Source organism: Channa argus, chromosome 1, assembly GCF_033026475.1.
Source record: "Channa argus isolate prfri chromosome 1, Channa argus male v1.0, whole genome shotgun sequence".
NCBI lineage: Eukaryota > Metazoa > Chordata > Actinopteri > Anabantiformes > Channidae > Channa > Channa argus.
In genome coordinates this window covers 16276610-16299605 of record NC_090197.1, presented here as the reverse complement: position 1 = coordinate 16299605, position 22996 = coordinate 16276610, and the positions used below count along the sequence as shown (strand labels likewise).

At 37.5% G+C, this 22996-nt stretch overlaps 1 protein-coding gene across 4 annotated transcripts in view; it reads left to right on the top strand.

The window, feature by feature from the left end:
* The window catches only part of LOC137125803 (uncharacterized), a 38902-nt gene extending 18558 nt beyond the window's left edge, over positions 1-20344 (top strand). Inside the window, exons 19-48 of one of the 4 annotated variants that reach the window (XM_067501874.1) lie at positions 75-143; positions 1420-1559; positions 1969-2088; positions 2310-2367; positions 2654-2698; positions 2797-2853; positions 2939-3081; positions 4537-4638; positions 4735-4783; positions 4866-4946; positions 5058-5765; positions 5859-5936; positions 6348-6484; positions 8769-8861; positions 8959-9016; positions 9142-9299; positions 9795-10428; positions 10524-10645; positions 10743-10853; positions 11208-11265; positions 13684-13818; positions 13987-14193; positions 15235-15567; positions 15661-15732; positions 15822-15967; positions 16066-16200; positions 16595-16652; positions 16753-16833; positions 16947-17042; positions 17853-20344. In XM_067501874.1, coding sequence (XP_067357975.1) covers positions 75-143; positions 1420-1559; positions 1969-2088; positions 2310-2367; positions 2654-2698; positions 2797-2853; positions 2939-3081; positions 4537-4638; positions 4735-4783; positions 4866-4946; positions 5058-5765; positions 5859-5936; positions 6348-6484; positions 8769-8861; positions 8959-9016; positions 9142-9299; positions 9795-10428; positions 10524-10645; positions 10743-10853; positions 11208-11265; positions 13684-13818; positions 13987-14193; positions 15235-15567; positions 15661-15732; positions 15822-15967; positions 16066-16200; positions 16595-16652; positions 16753-16833; positions 16947-17042; positions 17853-19018 — 5450 coding nt within the window. In that variant the 3' untranslated portion in view covers positions 19019-20344. Of the gene's footprint in view, positions 1-74; positions 144-1419; positions 1560-1968; positions 2089-2309; positions 2368-2653; positions 2699-2796; positions 2854-2938; positions 3082-4536; positions 4639-4734; positions 4784-4865; positions 4947-5057; positions 5766-5858; positions 5937-6347; positions 6485-8759; positions 8862-8958; positions 9017-9141; positions 9300-9794; positions 10429-10523; positions 10646-10742; positions 10854-11207; positions 11266-13683; positions 13819-13986; positions 14194-15234; positions 15568-15660; positions 15733-15821; positions 15968-16065; positions 16201-16594; positions 16653-16752; positions 16834-16946; positions 17043-17852 lie in introns of those variants that run through there. The other 3 variants (XM_067501864.1, XM_067501882.1, XR_010914212.1) reach the window with 3 other exon arrangements.
* The last annotated feature ends 2652 nt before the right edge of the window (positions 20345-22996 follow it).

Genomic DNA, 22996 nt, shown 5'->3' with positions numbered 1-22996 from the left:
TTGTGTCATGTTGTAATTTATAAAATTACTGGTTTGTGGTAATTAGCACTTTTTTTTTACGTTTTTTTCTCCAGGATACAAACCCTATCTTGGCCTATACAGATACCTTAAAAGGAGCTTGGTGGAAAATCATCAAATTATTGGTGAGTTGACCCACTTGTTGTTCAGAATGAACATGTAAGTGATCCCTTTGGAATTACCTAGGTTTTTTTTGCATTAATTGGTCATAAAATGTGATTTGATATTCATCCAGTTACAAGTAAAGACATAACTATTGTTGTGGGTTGCTGTGTTCTCGCAATCTTCCTGCACACCTTTTATTAGTAGAAACTCAGTCGAACTTTGGAAACGCAAATAGCAAACAGAGGTGTTCTTTAGTTTGCTGAAGATTTGAAGAGTCACACGAGTAACGGATCAAACTGAATGTTTTCAAGATCAACTGACATAGAACAATGCGAAAGCTTTATATCTTTCTGTGGTTTGGAGGTTTCTGCAGGGTTTGTAATGCTGACAGCTCTTAGTCTTAATGTCAAGGTTATGTCATAGAAACCCTGCTCTTCCTTTGTGTCAGCCCTGAGCTGCCTGCATGTTCCTTTTCAAGAAAAGTCATGAATCTTCAGCCTCCCCCAACTTTGTAAACTGGTAACTTTGAATTGTCAGTGCCTTCCATCCTCCTACACACAGATGTTACGTGCAGATCAATAGTTTTATAGTATTATGGTAATCAAACACTTGCAGACAATACTCTGTTTAACCATTGTGCCCTGGTAGACTTGCACAATGTTAATAAGGGATTTTGGACCATTCTTCCATCTACCATTCTTGTTTTAGAGTATTAAAAACCTCTCCTCTTTAACAGAATCTGTGCATTTGTCTCTATCTAAATGTAACTCTTAACCACTTTGGAACTTTGGAGCTTAAGGTTTAGGCCAACTTACCTAAACACGCTTCCCTGCATGTTATGTAAAAAAACAAATTTATCAATAAACACAAAAACAGAAAAATGCCGGAGGGTATCCAGTGGCATAATAGCATACGTTTCTGTCAGATCTACATCACATAACACTTTAAGAATTATTCTTTTAATTCTTACACCACTGATTGCAAATCACATATACCATAATTCACTCAAACTACATCCACACTCTCTCCTGTACTTTGGTGGAAAGGATTATTTTTTCTAAGTTAGAAATGCTGGCAAATAGTAGTATATAGTATTCTTAAGATTAAGAACAACATTGTTTTACTTTAAGGATTTTTGTCAAGCTCTGAATAATTTCCTAATCTGAGATACTTCGTAAATACAACTCTATATTACATTATATGACCAATAACACAGAGAAGTAATTTCAGAGGGTTCAACAAATGTGTTAAACTGGAAAAACAAATGTTGTTGTTTTGTTTTGTTTTTTTGCTTAGGTGTATCCCTGGTTGTGGCATGCGTCAACACTGAGTTTCAGACGGAAACCATTTATGTATGCTTTGCTTGTCAGGAGAGTTTTCCTGAGTCTGTTCTTAGAGAACACTTTAAGTCTATAAAACATCTCATACACACAATGGTGAGCATTTTTATTTTTCCTAAAATCAATACTGTGAGAGCATGTATGTGGAGTCAAACCATGACTCTTTGGGTGGATTCGCAAGTAAAAGTGTGTGTGTGCTTATGTTGCATATTCAGAAATTTTCTTTCGATCTGCCACATTGTTCATTTTGATCACCCACCTCTTCCCTTATGTGGGGGAGTTGAACCCTATCTGATGTATTATGTGTATGTTCCTATATGGTACTGTATGTGTATCAAGTACATTTTCTGTTAATCCTAAAATGTTGCAGGACACATTGCAAGACTGCAATATGTGCCTGTGAGATTTAAAATATGTGAACAAAATCATAGTTACAGCAAAAAACAGTCACTTTCCTTTAATTTTGTGCATTTATTTATGTACATATGTTCTTATTTTTTTAAAGCTGTACCACAATCCCTGGCGGCTCCATTTTGCTTGGGAGAAAGGTCTGGATGTGACAGACTTGAGTTCAAAGGCATGGGAGGAGGAAAAAGAAAGGGCCCCAAACCAGATAAAGATGAAGGTAAAATGCAAATGTGAAAAGCACAGTTTCTCTTCTATGTAGAGCTGGACCAAAGATGTTGAGCAATCTTTTCACCAGGTTTATAGCACTCATATTAATAGGCAGTGAGCAAGGATATAACAGTAAAACATGATGAAAGAGCATAAAAAGGATAATTTTCTGTAATCACCGTCTGCAAATACAACATCTTCCTTAGTTGCTACCGACTCTTTCTTTCTCAGGTTCTCGATGTCCCATACTGGATATTTTGCAACCTCATATCTCCTACTTATGAAAAAGGTAATTAGTCTGGCTTCAGGTTATTGAGGAGAATAGATCAAGCCGTGAACTTTTTCCTCACTGACCAAACACCCAAGCAAATCATGCACATACAGAAGTTTCAGTTTTTTGTTAACACCTTAGCTATTTCAAAGCTGTTAAATACTTACAATACTTGGTCACTGAACTGGTTTTGATAGTTTTGGTCATGCCACCAAGCCTACTCAAGCAGTATTAAAATCCAAAAGAAAGTTTTAACACAATTGCATTCTCTTTTTTTTTTTTTTTTTTTTTTGTCTTTGTCTAGTGATGAAGAAACTTGAACTACAACACACTGTCTTGAAACGTGATGGTTAGTGATAATATTAATTCTTAACCTTAAATATGATCAGTTAAATTCTTTGCCTCAATTACTTTAATCTTTTAATGTTTGTTTTCTTGCCTGTGCAGTTCCACGCCGTGAAACTTATAGTAAACTCCAACAAAACGAGAGATTTCCCCTGCTAGGTCAGTACTAATAGAAAGAAAAAAATGGTTGTCAGAATTATATATGCACTCTGGATAGTTCTAATTTTTCTCTTTCTTATCATAGGCCAACAGTTCATTGTCATGTACAGTGTCGGACAGAATCATTCCACAAAAGTGGCATTTCTGTGTTTGCTCTGCGAGAGGACATTATCAGACATTGAATGTCACGCTCACGTCTTCAGTCGGGAACACGTGGAAAAATTTCTGGTGAGTAATGTTACTAATTCTTCTCATTGCATTCTTGTCCCATTAACTGTGATTGTTTTGCCCTTAGTCTCACCCAGTTTTTGTGATTAGTTGGACTTGGTACCCAAATAGTATTGTGCCAAGGGCCTACTTTACAATTTACAGTACATCTCAAGAAAAGAATGAAAAGATTTAAAATGGTCATCCTGAACAAAACGTTACCTATTTGTGACACAGCTTCTGATCAATTTTTTAAGAGTAAAACCTATCTAATGATCATTTCAAAACAAAACCTTAGAGATTATATTCATGGTAACAGAGGTGGCAAAAGGTCTACTGAAGTATTTGTACTTTTTTTTCTCTACTCTGAAAAGCCAACAAGATATTCTCCCTGACTGAAAAAAAGTATAACACACAAACAAAGCATAAACTATGGAGTGTACCTTGTTTAGAAAATAAGTTGTTGGAAGAATTGGTTTCATAATATTTGTTATTGACTGTTTTAGCACAAACTTGCATTTTTTTCATATGTACAGAATTGTTCTACGTGTCATAAAAAGGGTTTCTACAAAATTTAAAATGTCAAAAACTAAAGTAATTTTATTTCCGTTATAATTTTATTTTTTATTTTTTAATTGAATGGGAGGTTCATTGAAATATTGTGATTAACGGATTTAACAATAAATCTAATGCTGTTGCCTTCTCAACATTATTAACAAAAATTAGAAAAAGCATGACACACATCAGAGCTTTCCAAATGTTTTTCTCCAGAGGAGAGCACTACATGCAGGTCACATGATTTGTACCATAACTTTGAGGGTTACAGACACAAAATATTGTGAATTACTGAAATCATACTATAATGAAATTACTAATGCAATTGATTCTGTTACTGATAATACAGTAAATGAACATTAAACTTAATTACTTCATTTCAGGAGCTGAAGGCAGTAAAGCTTCTACGTGATTCGAGTAATTTAGTTCATGTTATAAGTATAAGTTGTGCCTATTATATACATTAAACATTATTATTACTTAAAGTTTATTTAGTTGTATTTACATTTTTTTTTAACTACCAAAATACTTATCTAGGAGATGCAAAATGTGACATTACAACCCAGTTTTAGCTCTGCTAATATTAGTGGAGCTATGCTAACTAGGCTAATGGCTGCTGACTAGCTAAATCCTATTAGTAGCGTTTTATACAAAAACAGAGCAACTCCACGTTGCTTTGTGTGATTGTTTTGGTGTTGCCCTGACATAATCTTAGGATTGATTGCCACAAATAGATTTTCTATTTGTTTAACAAATATACATCAAGCATTAACAACAGCAAGGATGCTGTAGTTGTGTTTTTTAGTTTTTTTTAGTTTACTATTTCATTTTAAAGTTTCCCAGGTATACAAACATTATATACATAGATTTATATAGTGTGTGTGTGTGTGTGTGTGTGTGTGTGTGTGTGTGTGTGTGTAGGACCGACACCACCCAGGAACACTGACTTTGGGCATTAATGCAGAGACCTTACTGGACTTGGCAAAACAGGCAGGACGCATTAACCCCATATCAACCGTACAGGTATATTGTGCCAAAACTTAAATTTATATACCGCCTTTTATGTAAAAGTTTCTCTAGCCATGTGCGCATGTGTTAATTGGAATTTTACTCTCAAAGGTAATAAAGTTGGACACTCCCATCTGGGAGCCATACTCCTACCAAAGAGGTATGTGTGCTGCAATGAATGTTCCACAAATTTCTTTGCAAATTGTGAATTGCGTATTAATAATTACACTCTTATGCTCCAGCAATATGCATTTTGGCATCTGCAAAGAAAAGAGATAAGAAAGGAGCACTTGAACCTCCAATAACACCTAAAATGAAGCTGGGTAAGTCTAGCCAATATTGCTATTAAACATTTCACATTTGACGTACTTAAACCTGGGTTTCCTATAACAGCCTCCTTGATACATTTATTGTATGTCATGTATGTTTCTCAGCCCCGAGAGAAACTGTGAAAGAAATGGTCAGGGACCATGTGAGAGACAACAGTCCACAGGATGGCAAGACGGTTGAGGGGCCTGAGAAAAAGATCAGTAAAACATCTAGAGACAACGTTGATGCTAATGTGAAAAAGATTGCAGTAGATATTAATACTCTAAACAGCAATAAAGACATTAAAAGTGATACAGATGAAGAAAAAGGAGACAACAAAGACACACTTCCACCCAGTGACAAATTATTATCAGAAAAAAAAAGAGAGTGTCCAGAAACAAGGTCAGAGGAAACAAAGGGTGCAGGTAATGACACTTGCCTGGTAATTAAGGAGGAGAATACAGAAAAGCCTATCACAATAGAACCAAGTGGGGCGATCCCAGCAAGCCACCAGAGCAAAGATGAAGATGATGCAGCAGAGACTGAAAAAGAAAACAAAATCAGCAAAGATGTTCTGAAAAAGTGTAAGGATTACATGGACAATAAAATTGAAAAAAAGAGGCCTGGCATCAAGTCGGAAAAAACAGAAACTGACATATGTTCTGATAAGGATGTTCAGAGAGAAATGGGACATAAAAGCCAGCAGCTCACATCCAAAAAAGGCTCATGTTGTGTGAAAACTCAGAAAGTGCAAAGTAGTGGATTAAAGCAGGAGGCCAGCGAAGACGACGCAGAAAACTGCAAGCCAAGTCACGAGACTGCAAAGATTACAGGTATGTAAATGCATATTTGAAGTTTGTGGAAGATATTCCTCTGTGCTTTTTTTAAATTTGCTAAGTCTGTGGTCATCTTCGGCTCTCTTACAGCACCTCCTGATGCAAACCACCAACCAGTAAATCAGCTGTGGCAATACATTAGGAGGAAGGACCGAGAGCCTGTGGTTGGTCAGTGTTTTTTCTATTCTTGTTTTTTGTGTGACCCTTTGCTGCACTGGAATAATTGATAGAACTCAATGTTACATGGTAACTTTTGTTAAGTTGGTATTTTGGTTGGTTAACTGTCTACCATTTTGATATTTAGTAAAAATGGACAAACTGGAAGTTAAGAGGTAAAACTTGATTAAAAGCCAAAAAATTGGCTTTTTGGTCTCGCAGCTAGCACCAAGGTAGCTGGGTGAGGTTACAACTTGTGGGGTGGGATTCGATGCCACGGAATTCTGCATCCCAACCCGATTCTCTACCCATTGAGCCACATGGCCCCCCTTATCGTATTTTAATATATTATTGTATATATTTCTTGCCAAATAGAAGATGTAAAAGAGATTAAGTGTCACTCTGTGAACTTATATTTTTTAGGCCTAAATGGGCTTTTTGAGTGCCATTGTAACGAGCATGACACCATCTATCTCTGTGAGTACTGCTCTGAGATCATCCCAGAGAAAAATATCATCAGCCACGTTACTGGATTTTCTCATCAGAAGATGTATTTGGAGGTAAGTTTAAAAAAAAAAAATTAAAAAAAAAAAAAAAAACCGACAGTTTATCTCCTCCTGACAGCGCTTACTCATATATGTCCTGGTTTCAGACATCTGAAGTATAAGCTTTCCTTCCTGAGAACCCTTATCTTATCCTTGTAAGAAGAATTTTGTAGTTGTGTTTTTTTGCCCTTTTTATGCCCTTCATGGCAAAAAGGTTTGATGGTACTGGAAAGGCCTCTTTTACTAAACCCAGGCTCTACACTCACATCCTTTTGAGTAGTCACTTGCTTTGCAGTAGTACCTGAAGGACTCTTTAGGTGTTCTTCAGGTTTGTCTCTGTCCCCATAGTATTACAAAATTGGCTAGGAAAAGGGTGAACGACTGGACCGCTTCACCATTTTTAGCCTTAACATTTTGCCAATATAAGGCCTTTTCCATGTAGGCTACTGATATCTTATATTCATTGCCAAAATGCTCCTTTAGAAGCCGCCTGGCATTCTGATATCCTTGGATTGCTTCCGTATGAAAGCAACGTCACACAATCTCCCTGGGTTTTCCAGTTGTGTACCGCTCTAACAGGTAAAGGCGATCACGGTCATCCCCAGTTTTACTCTTCATCAAAGCATTTGACCAGGGGGTGGAGAGTCCATAGTCTAGAGGATCTCCACTAAAGGTAGGAATCATTTGAGGAGTTTGAGCATAAAACCGGTGGTATTTATCTGGAATTTCGGTGCAGTTATTTTGTCACCAAGTATCCCTTAACGAAACATGTGTACCCTTTAATACTGGAAACTGGTTAACAGCGCTTGCTTGGAAGTCGCAGCGGGGAGTCTCAGCCTTTAGGCTCCCAGCACCAAAACACCCCCCAACAGTTTCATCTCTTGCTTCTTCAAACTGTACAGCTGCATTGACAGCAATGGGTACTTCATCCCTAGCATATGTTGTCTGTACCTGACTAAGATTGAAGTTGTCATTGCTGATGTTCGGACCACCTAACGCAACTAGGCCTGCATGTTTCCTTAAAATCTGGCTTCGGGCGTTAGCAGCTGCAAGAGCGGCCAATAATCTTTCTCTGCTCTAATCCTCCCTTCTTGCTGCTCTAGAGCATGTCTATGCTTTAATGCTTCCGCCCTCGCTAGTAGATTAGCTCTTTCTAGTTCGATCTCAAGGCATGCCTTTTGAAGCGGAAGATGTTACAGAAGCTGTTTTAGACTTCCTAGATCTCCTTGAGGACGCCACAGACACACTGTCCTCAGGATCAACACTTTCATTTGCCTCACATGCTTCCTCAAGACGTTGATGTGCCTCTGTTAACCAACGTGCAACATCATCACCAAGTTTTCTTTGAATTTAAACTCTCTCGACCCGCCTTGCTGGCCTCTTCATATCCTCTCCAAGCTTAAGCTCATGGATTGTTTCTTTGCGTGAGGTATTTATGCTACAAAACTCACCAAACAGTTGGTTGAACTCTGGCAACAGTTTGGTTTCCACCACCTTTGGCAGTCCTCATTCATGAAACAGCGTAACTTGTTCTTTTGTTTCGCCGAAACAAATCAGATTTTGCAAAGTATTATCCATGGCCTTGAGACTTGGCTTTGCCTGTAGTTTTTCCACATTAGTTGGATAAATTTTTCCTTTTCATTATTTGCTGAGTAGTATTTAGCCTGTGAAGAGAAGGTTTCTTACTATTGTAGAGGCGATCTTACTCGACTCTGACGTTTCAACAAGTACTTCACTCCGGAGATCGTTGTATGATGAACATTGAACATTTATTGTATGTGTTTCTCAACTTAGCCGATGACGGATCAATTTTACATGCAAGTTTAAGTATAGTAATCTCACAAGCACATTCACAAACTGTTTCATTAAAGAAGTTTCTCAAAGGATGGCTGTACTCACAGAACTCTGTAAGAATCCTTGTGCCTCCACAGCTACACACTGAACCTTTGCTCTTCTACCTTGTTGCGGTCCACACTACATTGTAGTCAGTTCCTCTGCTCCAGTTACCATGCTGAGCTGTAACAAAACCTTCGCGTTGCATTGTTTCCCTGACAAAAAACATTAAAAGGTAAACTACAAAGGCAACCATCAAAGGCAACAAAGCTATATGGTGTCACAAATGACATCGTCGGTACACATAAACATAACACACATTACGGGACAGTTCACAATAGACATTACATACCTCATAAAACAAAAAACAAAAGCTGAGGAAACCCTTGGTTGGCTCATACACTATATTTAAGTCTGTTGCAAAAGTGATCCCTTTCCCTGTGTGTGTTTGTGACAGGGGTTACAGAACCTCCCACCTCTATCACAGATGAACCAGATGGAGCACGTTAGACATTTGGCTGTTAAGTCTGAATGTTCAAATGGATATGGAGAAGCTCAGGTTTGGTCATAGTCTAAAATTTTTTGACTGATGGAAAAATTTTCACTCAGAATTAAATAATAGATTTTACTTACCTTTGTTTATGTCTGGATTTCAGGTTCTTGATCTGGATGAAGACGTTTACTGTACCATGTTTAAGCAAGACTTTAAATCAGGTTAGGGTATATCTCTCTCTCTCCTAAAATTGAAACCTGTATTTTATTTTTTGTTAAACTTTTTTTAAATGTGATTAACAGGCTAGTCTGACCTTTGTAAAATTTCCTCTGTATGATTTTCACAGCCATACAGTCAGTCAAGACTCTTCAGGCTCAGCAGCAAAGTATGCATGAACTACCTTCAGTCTCAACTCTGCCTAGTGTTCAGAATTTACAACATGTGAACACCACAGTAACCCTTCAAAAACAATGTGAGGTCCACTCCATGAAGGACAACATCCAGGTTATTCAATTTGGCTTTAAAAATTTGGCTTTGAAATGTTTTGAAAATCCTTTTCTGCTTCCATACTGCATATTAACAGATAATGATATGAATAACAGGAAGTGAAGCTTTTTTGTCAGTCCAGCTATTGCAAGGAATTTGTCACTTCTATTTGAACTTTGGCAGTCTTAAATATGGTTATTCCAGAAGCTCAACTTAGCATGCAGCATGCTCAATGTGTTACTGTAAGTGCTTGAGTCGGCCACTCCTAATTGTTGATGGTTTTCAAGTTTGGTCACCTCCACTGTCTCACTTCAGCTTCGACAATTTGGTCAGAGATCTTTTAAATTTAGCCTACTTGTCCTAATTTTAAAGATCTTTCTTTCTTTTTTTTCCTTTTTTTTTTTTTTTTTTTTTTTTTTTTTTACATCATAGAAAAACGTCTCAGGACATTCTTATTTTATGGGCAGTTGTGTACAATTTTAATAGCTAATAATAGTTATTTTATTACCAAAGGTGGTGGAAATGGAGATTGATAATGGCTCAGAAGACCCAAATATATTGCTGTCACCAGTAACTGTAGCCATGTCTGCATTGCCTGAAACCAGTTCCAAAACAACTGAAGTCCGCCCTAAATCCACCAAAGATGTCACTTTTGCCCATAGCAAAGTGTCTGAGTCAGCTGACAATCCTGTTCCTAGAAGTGGTGACAGGGTGTCCAAAAGTGGGACAAACACAACTACTTTACATCCCGATTACACAGAAAAAATATCCAAAGATGACATTGCTCCAAGAACATTGGTCGAACCATTAACTGAGACTGCACCCGCCTCTAAAACTGTATCCAAAGTGGTATGTGAGGCCACCCAGACAACTGCTGCGTCTTTCAAAACTGAGAATACCTCAAAAAATTCTGAGGCTGTCTCTGGACCTGCTGTTACATTAAAAAATATGGCAACACCTGTAGCCACTGATAAAAACCCAGTTAAATCTGAAAACACAGAAGCCTCTGCCAAGACTTTACCTATCAAGAATTCAAATGTTCATGTTGGACCACATGAACATAAGAGTAACCCGCCTGCTGCTATCCAGTCGACTGCATCTGTGTCTGTCAGTGTTGAACAAACTGGCGTGAGCACCAATAAAGTTGGTAAGGAAGGAAAATTGCTTAGCAAGTCTATGAATTCCTTTGCTGTCAACCTCCCTTTGATTTTAAACACAGGTCTTCAAAATTTGTCTTTATAGGAGTAAACCAGCTTATTGTAGTGTCATGTCAAAGAAGTCAGCAAGTCTACTGTCAGCTGTGTTCAGTCCGGTTGATGGCGTCCACGCACGTAAACACAAATATGCACAAGTATAACTACGTGGTATGTGCTTTGCAAGTCTTGTTGAAAATGTATGAAATGTGTTACAGGGCTGTATTACAAATGTAATTTTGTACTTTTTGAATGTACTTTTTACTAGAAAATGAAGTATCCTGAGTGGAATGCAAAGCCGACAGAGAAGGAGAAGTTGGATAAGATAGTAGCTCGCTTAGCTGAAGTTGAGAAGGATGTAGAATGTCGGCACCCACAGGTGAGCTGCATGAGTGTTTTCACATTATCACTATGAGTCAAATTGGACTGGCTTTGTGTAGTCAATATTTTTTGTGTTGGAAATGATATTTGTACAGAAGCACAATGATTAACCATTTAAATTTAAATTGGTGCTTAGACTTTTTGAATATATAAAAACGATGCTCCTACTATTATAAACAAATGTGGTACGAGTGTGTAGATCCCTTTTTTAATTTTTTTTTTTTTTTTTTTTTAATTTGCTTTAATGAGAAGCTGATGCAGACTGACTATAATGATTATATTTGTACAGAAAAATCTGTGGACTTGATGAAAGCTTGCATGTCACTGATAATGTTGTCTTTCTTTTTGACAGACTATATATGTGTATATAGAGGAGTACAGAGAGCTGGCTGCTCTTCCAGAGAACATAGGTAATACATCCTTTTTAAAAAAAAATGTAATTCCAGAACAATGTTTAGTCCATGGGCCATTTGGGCCTTTTTTTTTTTATATTCTGCATTTAATAAAATTTAGTGGTTAGCGATGTTTATATATTACATATATTATACACAGCAATATTATTATTGTATATGTAACTTGCTTTAAATATTATATTAATATGATGATATTATATATTATGATATAATTATAATAATACCATCATTGTTTTACATATCATATTACATTATATATTTTCTGTGTTTTGCAAGTTGTTTATCAAAGATTGGGAGTGTGTGTGAAAATAGAACAGTCTCACCTGGTGTGTGGCCCAGAATTGGCCAGTTCTCAGACCTGAAATAACTACTTTGGCAAAGAATAGGAGAAAAGCAAGATATGTTGTTTATGTACAGTCATGGGCAAAAATATCAGCAGTCTTGCCATTCTGTCAGACAATGCAACCCTTCTCTCAGAAAATGGTTCCAATTACAAATGTTTTGGTATTCACGTGGTTATTGTTTTTATTTGCACAAAACAAAAAACAGTGAAGCTTGATTTAAAAAAAAAAAAAAAAAAATCACACAGAACTCAAAAATGGACTGGAGAAAATTATTGGCACATTGTCAAAGTTGTAACAAGTAATTGCTTTTCAACCATATGACGCTCCTGTAATTTGTATTTAGACACACCTGTGGCCATTAACAGGTTTGGGCAATATAGTAATCACACTTGCAACTAGTGAAAATGGACAAAAGTTGACTCAACCTTTGTGTTGTGTGTCATGCTAAACATGGAAAAAAGAAAGGTGTAAAGAGGTGTCTTTGGATTTGAGAGAAAATGTGGAAAAACCACTGATGCACAGGTATCTTGTCAAGTCCATCTCCAGAGATCTTAATGTTCCTGTGTCCACTGTGTGGAATATCAAGAGGTCCATGGCACTGTAGTTAACCTCCCTGGACATTTACATTTAGTCATTTAGCAGACGGTTTTATCCAAAGCGACTTACAAGTGAGGTACAAGGCAAGCAAAAATCTAAGTCAAGGAGAAAACAACAAAGCAAAGTCCTATCAGAAAGTGTTTACAGTTCACGAGATGCAAGTGGGAGAAAGAGCAGAAAGAATTTATTTATTTTAAAAGAGATTTAAGTGCATAGGAAGATGCGTAAGAGTTCTATTTTCAGCAGTTTTTTGAATATTGGGAATGAGTTTGCTGAGCATGCAGAGTTTGGTAGCTCGTTCCACCATCGGGGGATCCTTGCGCTGAAAATTTTTGCTTGGTGTCTTCTGTGCGGTGCTGGGACCACCAGATGTCATTCGTTGGCAGACCGCAGTGGGCGGGAAGGATTGTAGACTTGAATGAGTGAGTTGAGGTAAGCGGGAGCTGTTGAGTTAACCACCCTGTGAGCAAGAGACAGAGCTTTGAACCTGATGCGAGCAGCTACAGGACGCCAGTGTAGAGATCTAAAGAGTGGTGTGACATGGGTCTTTTTTGGCTGATTAAAAATGAGGAAAGCTGCTGCGTTTTGGATCATCTGCAAGGGTTTGATTGTGGATACCGGTAACCCCATCAACAAAGCATTGCAGTAATCGAGACGAGATGTGACCAGCGCCTGTACAATGAGTTGGGTTGTATATTCCGTGATGTAGGACATGGTGTAGGTCCCTGGACATGGACGAAAGAGCAAAATTAATGAAAACGAAGGCTTGTTTGAATGGTGGAAAAAGAACTTTGATTAATTTCCAAACAAATTCAAGCTGATCTGCAGACAGAGGGTACAACAGTGTCACCTCGCACTATCCGTCCCTCTAAATGAAAAGGGGCACTATGGTAGGAGACCCTGAAAGACACCACTGCTGACCAGAGGCATAAAAAAAGACTGGAATTTGCCAAAACTTATGTGACAAAACTATAATCCTTCTGGAAGAACATACTGTGAACAGATGAGACAAAGGTAGGGCTTTTTGGTAAAAGACATGATGGCACTGTTTACAGAAAAAGAAATGAGGCCTTCAAAGAAAAGAACACAGAACATACAGTCAAACATGGTGGAGGTTCAAAGATGTTTTGGGTTGCTTTGCTGCTTCTGGCACTGGATGCCTTGACTGTGTGAACGGTATCATGAAATCTGATGATTACCAAATAATTTTGGGGCGCAATGTAGTGGTCAGTGTCAGAAAGCTGCGTCTCCACCATAGGTCATGGGTCTTCCAGCAGGACAATGACCCAAAACACTCTTTAAAAAGCACTCAGAAATGGTTACAAATAAAGCGCCAAGAGTTCTGAAATGGCCAGCAATGAGTCCAAATCTAAACCACTTAACCACTATAATAGAAAATAATCAGCTTTTCCATTCAAGTAGTTTTATACATGTGGTCATTGTTCTGATCTAACGTCTCTCTCTTTATTCTAAGCTGTAGAAAAAGTAAAAGCAATGATAGCAAAGCGGGGCATGTCGAAATTGCCAACTTCCACAGCTGATAGCGTGGAGGCTTCGAGACAGCAAGTGGCCTTTACCAGTCAATATGAAGTGTCAAGCCCAGATGAAGGTAAATTTCAGCTCTTTTGAGCATCAAGTGTGTAATCAATGTACAGTATTTGTCACCCATTTTCAAATTAATAAAATCAATCCAAAGTGAATATTGTTGATGAATGAGAGAGATTTAGAAAATGTATAATTATGTTAGACCACTTAATATATTTCTTTTATGTTTCAGAAACATATATGCCAAAGAATGAGATGCCAGTGCTTTGTACTACTCAACAATCAGAGCAGGATAATAAACAAAAGCCCCAGAACTGGACCGATACAGCCCCAGAAGCTAAAGATGTGAATGCACACCAGTTTCATTCACATCCAGGTTCAATTAAAAATAATCCAAAGTCCATCCCAACTCCTAGCGGTCAAGAACCAGGCATAGCAGGTATAATGTGCCTTTTGTTCATACATATGTACATATTGGACTATAATGAATTTCTTCTCTATTAAGTAACTATCAAACAGTTGAAGTAGATATGGAAACTAAGGCTCATGTTTAAGTCTCTTGTCTTACAGAGTGATGTAAGACTTGTTTTCATGCTAATGCTACTAAATAGAAGAGTAAGCGTATGTCCTTTGAACAGTGTTATAGCCCCAGTTACTTAATTTAGTTATGTATTTGTTGGGTTCTAATAACCACAACAGCGCTGATTACACCAGGAAGTACAGTTCTACAACAGTGAAATAAACACAGAAGTCGACTTTGTCTTTTACTTGCTGCAAGGGGAGCCGGCGGGTCTCAGTGACAGTTGCACTCACCCGAAAACAGCCACTCCAAAGAGTATCCCCTTGCAAGCTCTTTTTATTGTAAACAGGACAGAACAGAGAAGGGTATGCCTTCACGTGATTGGACATTTCATGTATACAATACTTCTCTTTAAGTCAAACCATTTGGTTACTGAACAACCAGATGTTCTCACCCAAGAAGGAATGTGGACACAGGATTTATATCCTGCTCTACAGGCCCTAAACTAAACAGACTAGAAGATTTACAGAACAGGATGCACATCCTGCTCTGTCCCAAGGCTAAACTAAATTAAGAAGGAGTGTAGCACAGAATACATACATCACACCAAGTTGACCATGTGAGTCCTGTGACCTACCACTCTTCACATAATGATAACAACACAAAGAATATAATATAGAATATAATAGAAAATATAACAAACTCCAACAGTATTGTTACTTTGTTTAATGAAACAATCTTTGCAGATTTTACTGTTCTAATGTATTTACATCGGGGGGCCAGACTCCAGGCCAAAAGAGCCAAATTCCTGCTTGTTTTCCAAATATCCGTTAGCAACTCCTATCTTCCAGGGCAGGTATAGTTGGAAAACAACCAGGACTACGTTTTTTGAAGCACAGAGTCATAGCCCCTGCAATTTTGCTACACAAATCCACCATTTGTCTTAACCTTGCCTTGCAGCAGTTCAATTGGAACAATTTGGCTGTGTAAATCCTTTAGCCACCTCCTCAGAATGTGCAGGCTCACTGGATCAAAACCTTAGCACATGCAAAGAAACATCTGAGAACAGACACCAGAAGGAGAGAAGGTATCAGGAGTTACAGGACACCCTGGAAATGCCACCTCCAGTTTTCTCCAGCACAGATGCAATCTCTTCTGGAGCTTCAATTAATACAGAACAGCAGAACCAATCAAGACCCAGTCACAAGACAGAACGTGTGCTAACATGTGTAGAATCTGTGCCAGAACCTGGTAATTGCAGTGCTTTAGGGGCGCTCCCAAGAATTTCAATAGGTAAGGTGTTATGTATTGACAGTGATGAGTCAGTGGCTTTCATTGCTAAATAAAATCTAAACTAACTTTTGTTATATTGTGTTGGTGTCACAGGGGAAAGTACTCAGGGCCGTAGTAATTTGTCCAAATTCTTGACTGTGAAAAAACTGGACAAACCAATCATAGGTATGTTCATCCTTGTACTTTTAGCCCCCATTATTCCATGTCATTTCACAAAAGCACACAGTACGGTAAAGATAACGTGTCCTCGTCAGGTCTGGGCTCTGTGTGGGAGTGTCAAGGGATATCTCAAGGGATGTCTCAAAATTCCTTCTATTTGTGTGAGTGCTGCAGTGAGAAAATTTCTGTCACTGACATCTGTCATCATATGTCCAGCTTTCCTCACCTTCACCAGTGCATGGTGAGTGGTATCTCAGTAACGTTTTGGAAACATCCAAACAACAATTACACTTAAAATTTGTTCCCACGTTTTAATGTTATGCCATGCATATCTTTTAGATGAAACAATATTCTCAGTTTACACGCTCAGTTTACAATGCGAAGAATGTGCCTCATGAAGAAAAAATTGACATTTTGGAGGACATTGCCAAAATGCTCTCAAAGCAGGAGAGTTATAGGAACACTGATGCACAGGTATCTTGTCAAGTCCTGATGTTATACATGCTGTGTTGAATGTTTTTGGGGTAATTTGGCCAACAAGTATTTATTTATTTAAACTTATTTGTTGTCTTTGTAAACTCTGTCATTTATAGTAAAAAATTATGCTCAAGATTTTGCAATTGGGCTTTGCCTATATAACAAGTACACTGTTATTTGTTTTAATTTTCACTGAGATATGTTTGGAAGAGATTGATCAATAAAGTGTTAAGAAGATATACACTTTATCAACAATAAATCACATTCTCACAATAATTTAATGAGAAGAGGTAATAATTATTTTATTCCAACTTCATGGGCAACAGTGTACATGCACAAAGTGGCAACGCATCCACTGTGCCAAATGTAACCCTGTTTTTTTTATTCAAAGGTGGTTATGCTGAGCCATGGGTTACATGAAAGCGTTCAGAAAGCTCCATTCGATAAAGGTAGTAAACTGTCGCAATTTACCAACTTAATTTGCAGATATTAGAACTTAGAATGTGTGTGTTTGGGAGTATACAGTAATATTTTCTGTGCTTTTCATAGCTATAGAAATTGTGCATAACATAAAGAAACTAAATAAGCTGAAAGTCTTCTATCAACCACCCAATACTCCACAACAAAAAGGTGAGGACCATCATCCCACCAGTAGTGCCTCTCATTCCCATTCTTAAACCTTCCTTAACTAAAGTGAATAATCCAGGCAGACCATCAGCTTGATATTTGTTTTTGTTGCACAGACAAACAACCTGAGAACCAGCAGAGTCAAAAGCAATCTCCTCATATGGAGATGCAGTCAACACTGGAACATGGGACACGCCATCAAATTGAGAATGGTATGATTTATAATTCTTGTAGAGTTCTTCCCGCGAATTAACCGCTTCAGTGAGTAACTACAAGATAATGCAAAGAATTTTTTTTGGAGGTTTTAAAAAAGGTCTTGGCCCTGCCTGAGGGAAGTAAAATACTACTTCTCTTTCTGTGTCTGGCACCAGTGGAAATCATTTATTTATTTCTATTTGATTTATTGACACTGTGTATAAAAGTGGTTTGTATTAACATGTATTATTGGAGAATTTATTGCATCACTTTTGTTTCATATATATATATATATATGTGTGTGGAGCTCTTTGTTTCAAAAAGCACTTTTATAAAGGATATTGTCAGGTCTAAGCACCTAGAACATTTAAAAATAACATGCAAGGAAAGAAAGACAAAGGCGTTATTAAATTTTTTCTCATGAGGAGAGCAAGCATAGGTGGAAGACAGTAACATCTCCTACTCGCTCTGAAATGCATCTATGTTTAGGGAGGTTTCCTGTTACATTCTTTCTAAAGGGAGAGGGGTTGCACAGCATTGTACCAAGTTAACACTTTCAAGTTGAAACAGAGTTCAATGCCGTGTCTGCAGGTGGATGTAGTTTTTTGTCTAGCAACTCTTCTCAGAAAGGTTTAAGAAAGGTCCGTGAGGTGTGCTTCCTGTTTTTCTCATAAAGCAGAAGTGTTAGTTAGCCACAAACAGATATTATAATTTCAGGAATTTGGGTAAGGGCTCAAAAATGACTTATCATTTGCAACTCTTAAGCTATAATAAATCTAAGCTTTTTTGCTTGTTTTCTCTTATTCTTCCTCTTATCACTCTTATAGAAAGAAGAAAAAAACCAGAGAAGCATAAATTGGAAGAGACTGTGATGATTCAAGATTTAGATGGGATCAAACGTAAAAAAGTGTCAAGTTCTCAGGATTTGAACAGTGTCTCCTCAGAGACAGAGTTTATGGCCTCCTCAATCCATTTGGGTTACAGACCTATCAGTCCCCAAGAGACCCATGGAAGCCTTTCTGTACAACCAGCACAACTCACCTCCACCAAAAAAAGATTGGAGGTGAGCACTCCTGACACCCATGACCTACAACACCAGAGTAGTCTCAATGCTGAGAGCATGTTTGGAAATGAGAGCCAGCTCAAACCTAGTTCAGTCTACGCTGTAACCACCAATAATGATGCCAATCAAATTCCACAGCCACAAAGTAATGATGCAACTGGCCGCACTAGAATATGTCAGATGCCCATTAATGCCATAGTAACTGCCAGGCCAGACCCCATTATAAATCAGTCAATGGGTGACTATGAAGGGCAGGTCCACCGTGAGTTGCATGAAGGCATTGAGATCCCTCACCATCTCCCCACAGTTGCAACAACCCCCATTGACAATATGGCAGCTTCAGAAGTGTATGGTCAGTGCAGCCAAACAGCTTTTATCACAGCTGGACCTTCAGGTTATGTTTCCTCAGAGGCTGTTACAGGTCACACAACCCCAGGCAACCCTCCTATCTACACTGAGGGTTTAGAGCACATGGAGAAGTATAATACGAGGGCTCTCTACCCAAGTCAAGTTTATTCAGAGCAGGAAGGTATCCAGCTCAATCTGCACTCACTTGGACTAAGTTTAGCAACTCCAGCATCCCCAGGATTGATGAGCCTAGAAATGCATTGGCGGCAGCAGCAGGAGATGATGATGATGATGATGCAGCAGAAGCAGCAGATGATGATGATGATGCAGCAGCAACAGCATCAGCAGTACCCCTCATGTGTAAGTGCTCCCTTGCCAGCTGTGAATGGCAACGTGACCAATGATGCTGGCAACATATACAATGTTTCATCATCCACTGCAGCCAACAATCCACAAGTGTTCACTAACTTGAGTACCAGCAGTACTGCATCACCACAGAATAGCATTAGCATGGTAACACAGAACTTTTCCCAGATGTACTCCAACCCCCCCACTTCTTCACTATTCTACAATCAACAGTGAAATCGCATCCCAATTATACACAAGTTAAGAGGTTTTTACTGTGGCTCCCTCTGTTATCTGTGCCACCCATCCTGTTTCCTATTAAACTACCTAGCAAATACTGACAAGAACAAGGCATTTTTGCCTTGTTGTAAGTGCATCTTGTAGAACGGCTGGTAAATACGACTCTATATTTGTCACACATTTGTGTGTTTCCAGGTGTAAAAAATAAAGCCAGTCTTGCTTCTGGGGATTTTATGTGGATGATGAAAGAGAAAACCTTTCCGTTTCCATTTACACACCAATGGCAGGGTATAACATCTGAATGTGCTACAAACACACCCTTGGCTTTATAGACCCAAAATTCTTTTTAGTTTTTCCTTAAAGTTTGATATTTTTTCTCACTTCAACAATAAATGTTTGTTTTAGGCAGTTTTTCAGTTGTTTTGAACAAGTATAGTGTACTGATTAAATACATAAATTTATTTTACACCCATTTAAGAGAAAACACACTCTAGCTTTATTATCATATTTGTTGATTTTTGCTATTCTAAGTCGTTTTCAGGTTTAAACAGGAAAGTATTGCTTGATTTAAATATGATGGTGATGTTTATTTCTTTTTAAAGAGCATATTAAACTGGTTTAGCTTTTTATTGTAGCATTATTTCATAACTGCTTTAGATTCACATGTTCCTTTTTTATATTATATTTTTGGGCAGTTTTTTCTTTCCAAAGGTAAGGTGATATGATTAAATGGATACATTTCTTTTTTCACCCTTTAAATGAAAAACACATTAGCCTAAATTTGTCATTTGCCATTTCTTGCTGTTTTGAGTTGTTTTGAAGTGTAAATGAATTGGAATTGATGATGCTTGGAGTGGAAATCAACACCTTCGACATTTTTTGTGTTTGTTCATGTGCATACAGGACTGTACAGTAGGAATTCTGCTTTGTTGCAATGTCTGGGAACTTGTCCACAATGGTTGTGAACTTCTGAATAGAAACTAGGAAGCTGACACATTTAACACATAAATTTAAAAAATATTATTTCTGTAGAAGAAGCAATGAGTCCCAACACTATATCTTGGTTAAGTTTGTATGTCTTATAGCATATAACGCTGTTGTACTGTAGCTTATTTGTTTTTACATTTGTAACACTGTCTCCAGTTTTGTAACATTTTAATGGCATTTTGTTCATTTGTAATACAATTGCTGTAAATTGGATATTTTCTATGTATATTTTATATCAGATGTTAGATGTTATTTTAGTTCCCTGCTTGTTTTTCTAATGTTCATCTTTGTATTTTTATACACAGAAATTGAAGTAAACATTCACTTTTGAAAACATCTAAATTCTTTCCTGATCCATTAATAACTACATGACAGACTTGAGTCTCTACCAATGTGTATATATATCGATCAGGCATAACTTTATAACCTGTGCAATTTAATGCAATCCAGTACAGTGGCTCTGCCATGAATTCTGCTTTTACAACATTACAATTTACATTATAATCAACTACTTCTTGTAGTACTTATACAACCCCTGGTACTCAAACCGGTCTTTCACCTTTAATGTCTAAGTTTGCTCAGAAAAATATGTTTGGATTTAATCCACAGCAGTCCTACACTCTATACATGACAATTGGCTACATTTGACACTTTGTGTAGGATGGTGCCGGTCACCGGTGGTCACGTATTATGATCACTAATACATTCTGTTAAAAAATCGGCTTCAAATGATGCATTTAAACGTGTATGTTGCAGTGCTTCAGTTTATGTGCTAACCAGACCTGTGTTACACCTTCACAGCATAACATGGGCTTATGTGAACAAACGACTCGTACAAAACCGCAAAAAAAGCCTAGCATGTGCAGAAGTATACAGAAAGGTCGGAATAATATGTTGTAAGTTTTGACATTAGACAACCCCCAAGATAAGTCACAGTATCTAGGAAGCAAGTGTTATTATTTCCTGTTTGAAAGCCACAGAGCATAGTTAAGACACAAAACAATGTTTAAAGAAAGGAAGTCTTCCAAACTTGTCCAGTGCAATACAAGTATTAGTTTAGGAAGCTTAACTTCTAGAACAGAGGATGTGAAACCAGAGAAAGTGCTTTATGTCTCATTTTGGATAATTTTGACATTGCCTATGTGAAACATTCAACCAGACCTGAATATGAACTTTAAGTATTTTACCAGAGTAAATACATGAAGACAAACATCTTTAGTAATTATGGAAACTGATAACGAGCATGGATCCTAACAAATTAAACCCATCACTTAAAAGGTTTATGCTCCTGGGCAATGTGCTAATACAAGACTTATGTTAAAGCTCTGAAACAGGAGGAAAATCCTTACTGAGTATAGGTCTGTCCAAAAGTAGTAAGTATTGGAGTATAAATATCCAAGTGTTTTGATAATAGTGTGAATTTCTATCCAGTATTACAAGTTAATAATGTTGATTTTGCATTTTAGTTAACAGCATATATTATTATTGCAATGTCTGAGGATGGGTAAACAATATGATCTCTGTTATAGACATTTAAAATGATATTTAGACTGATCCTTTTTGTATTTGCATTAACTGATTTGAGAATAGGCCTTCTAATCATAAAGGTATTGGTCTTTCTCAGGTCAAGATTTACACATTACAGTTTATGAAGACTTCATTTAACTTATCGATGTGGCATCGTGTCTCAACCAGCTACTTTGCAGTTTATTTCTGATCACATAAGTCACTCGTATAGGATATTGTGAGAGCTTTTTACTTTATATTACATGTAGTTATAGTGTTTTGCTTATGACTGTAAATGACTCTAAATTTCACTTTTTTCACTTGTGCTTTATGTTGGTTAATGATACTTGTAGTACTGTTTGTTCTGTACTTATGTGTTGGGGGGAGAGCAGTGTTAAACAATTGACAGAATTAGTGGGAAGCATGACTGGGGTGTGTTTTCTTTAAAGGACAGGTTTTCAAGTTTTTACTGTCCTCCCCCACATACAGTATGTGGTATTTGGTAGGTGGAGCTTTATGTGTGAAACATCATGGACAGACACAAGAATAGCTGATGGAAGAGACTTTATTGTGTCTTAAAGATTACATAAAATCACAACCTAAAATGTAACTGATGACCTACATGTGCTTGTGTTTGATACTTTAGTGGTTAGTAATGGATTACATATATTAAATATATTGCAGTAACAGTATTATTATATGTTACTTATAATATTATATTATTATATTACTATATTCTGTCTCGTGTTTAATTCACTTAAGTGTGTGTGTCAGTGAAAACAGAACGGATCAGTGTGACCTGGTGTTTGTCCCAGAATTGAGCAGTTCTCAGAAGAGTTTAGTGGGAGACAAAACATTGAGAAAAACAGGATATGGTGTTTACGTAAGGGAAAGAGATAAATTAAGGAGCGTTTTTGGTTACTGGGGGTCTGAGTGAAAGCAGAGGCGAATGATTGTCTGTTTTGGCTGACACAGGTGTTTCTGCATCTTGCCTTGTGGATCAAAATTGTGATAATCAATGCTTAATTGAACTATATTGATCTTTTTTTTTATATCTGCCACCACAGTTCCTAATAATTATTTAAGTGCTGTAAGAAATCTATCTTGGCCAACATAAACCCAGGGAAATCAAATGTGCAGATAATGTGGGAACTCTCTTAGAGGAGGCTAGTGTCACAATGTATCCTTGGGCCAATGTCATGTGGACCCTGTTGTCTGTTTTCTAGATATAACAAGACATAACACTTTATAATCAGAAAACACTAAAGTTCAAAATAAAGAGCTCCTTTATTCATGTGTCATCATTGTAACACTGGTTAAAACCAGTTCCCAAACAGTATTTAACTTTGATTTGAACTATTTCCACTCACGTGGTTGTTGACCCTAAGAATGCTTGGGGTCACCACCCTTAGGGGGGGGTTGTTGTTATATAGCCCAACAATGTAGGAAATTGTGGATTCTGGGGTCGCAAAGTCTACAGGA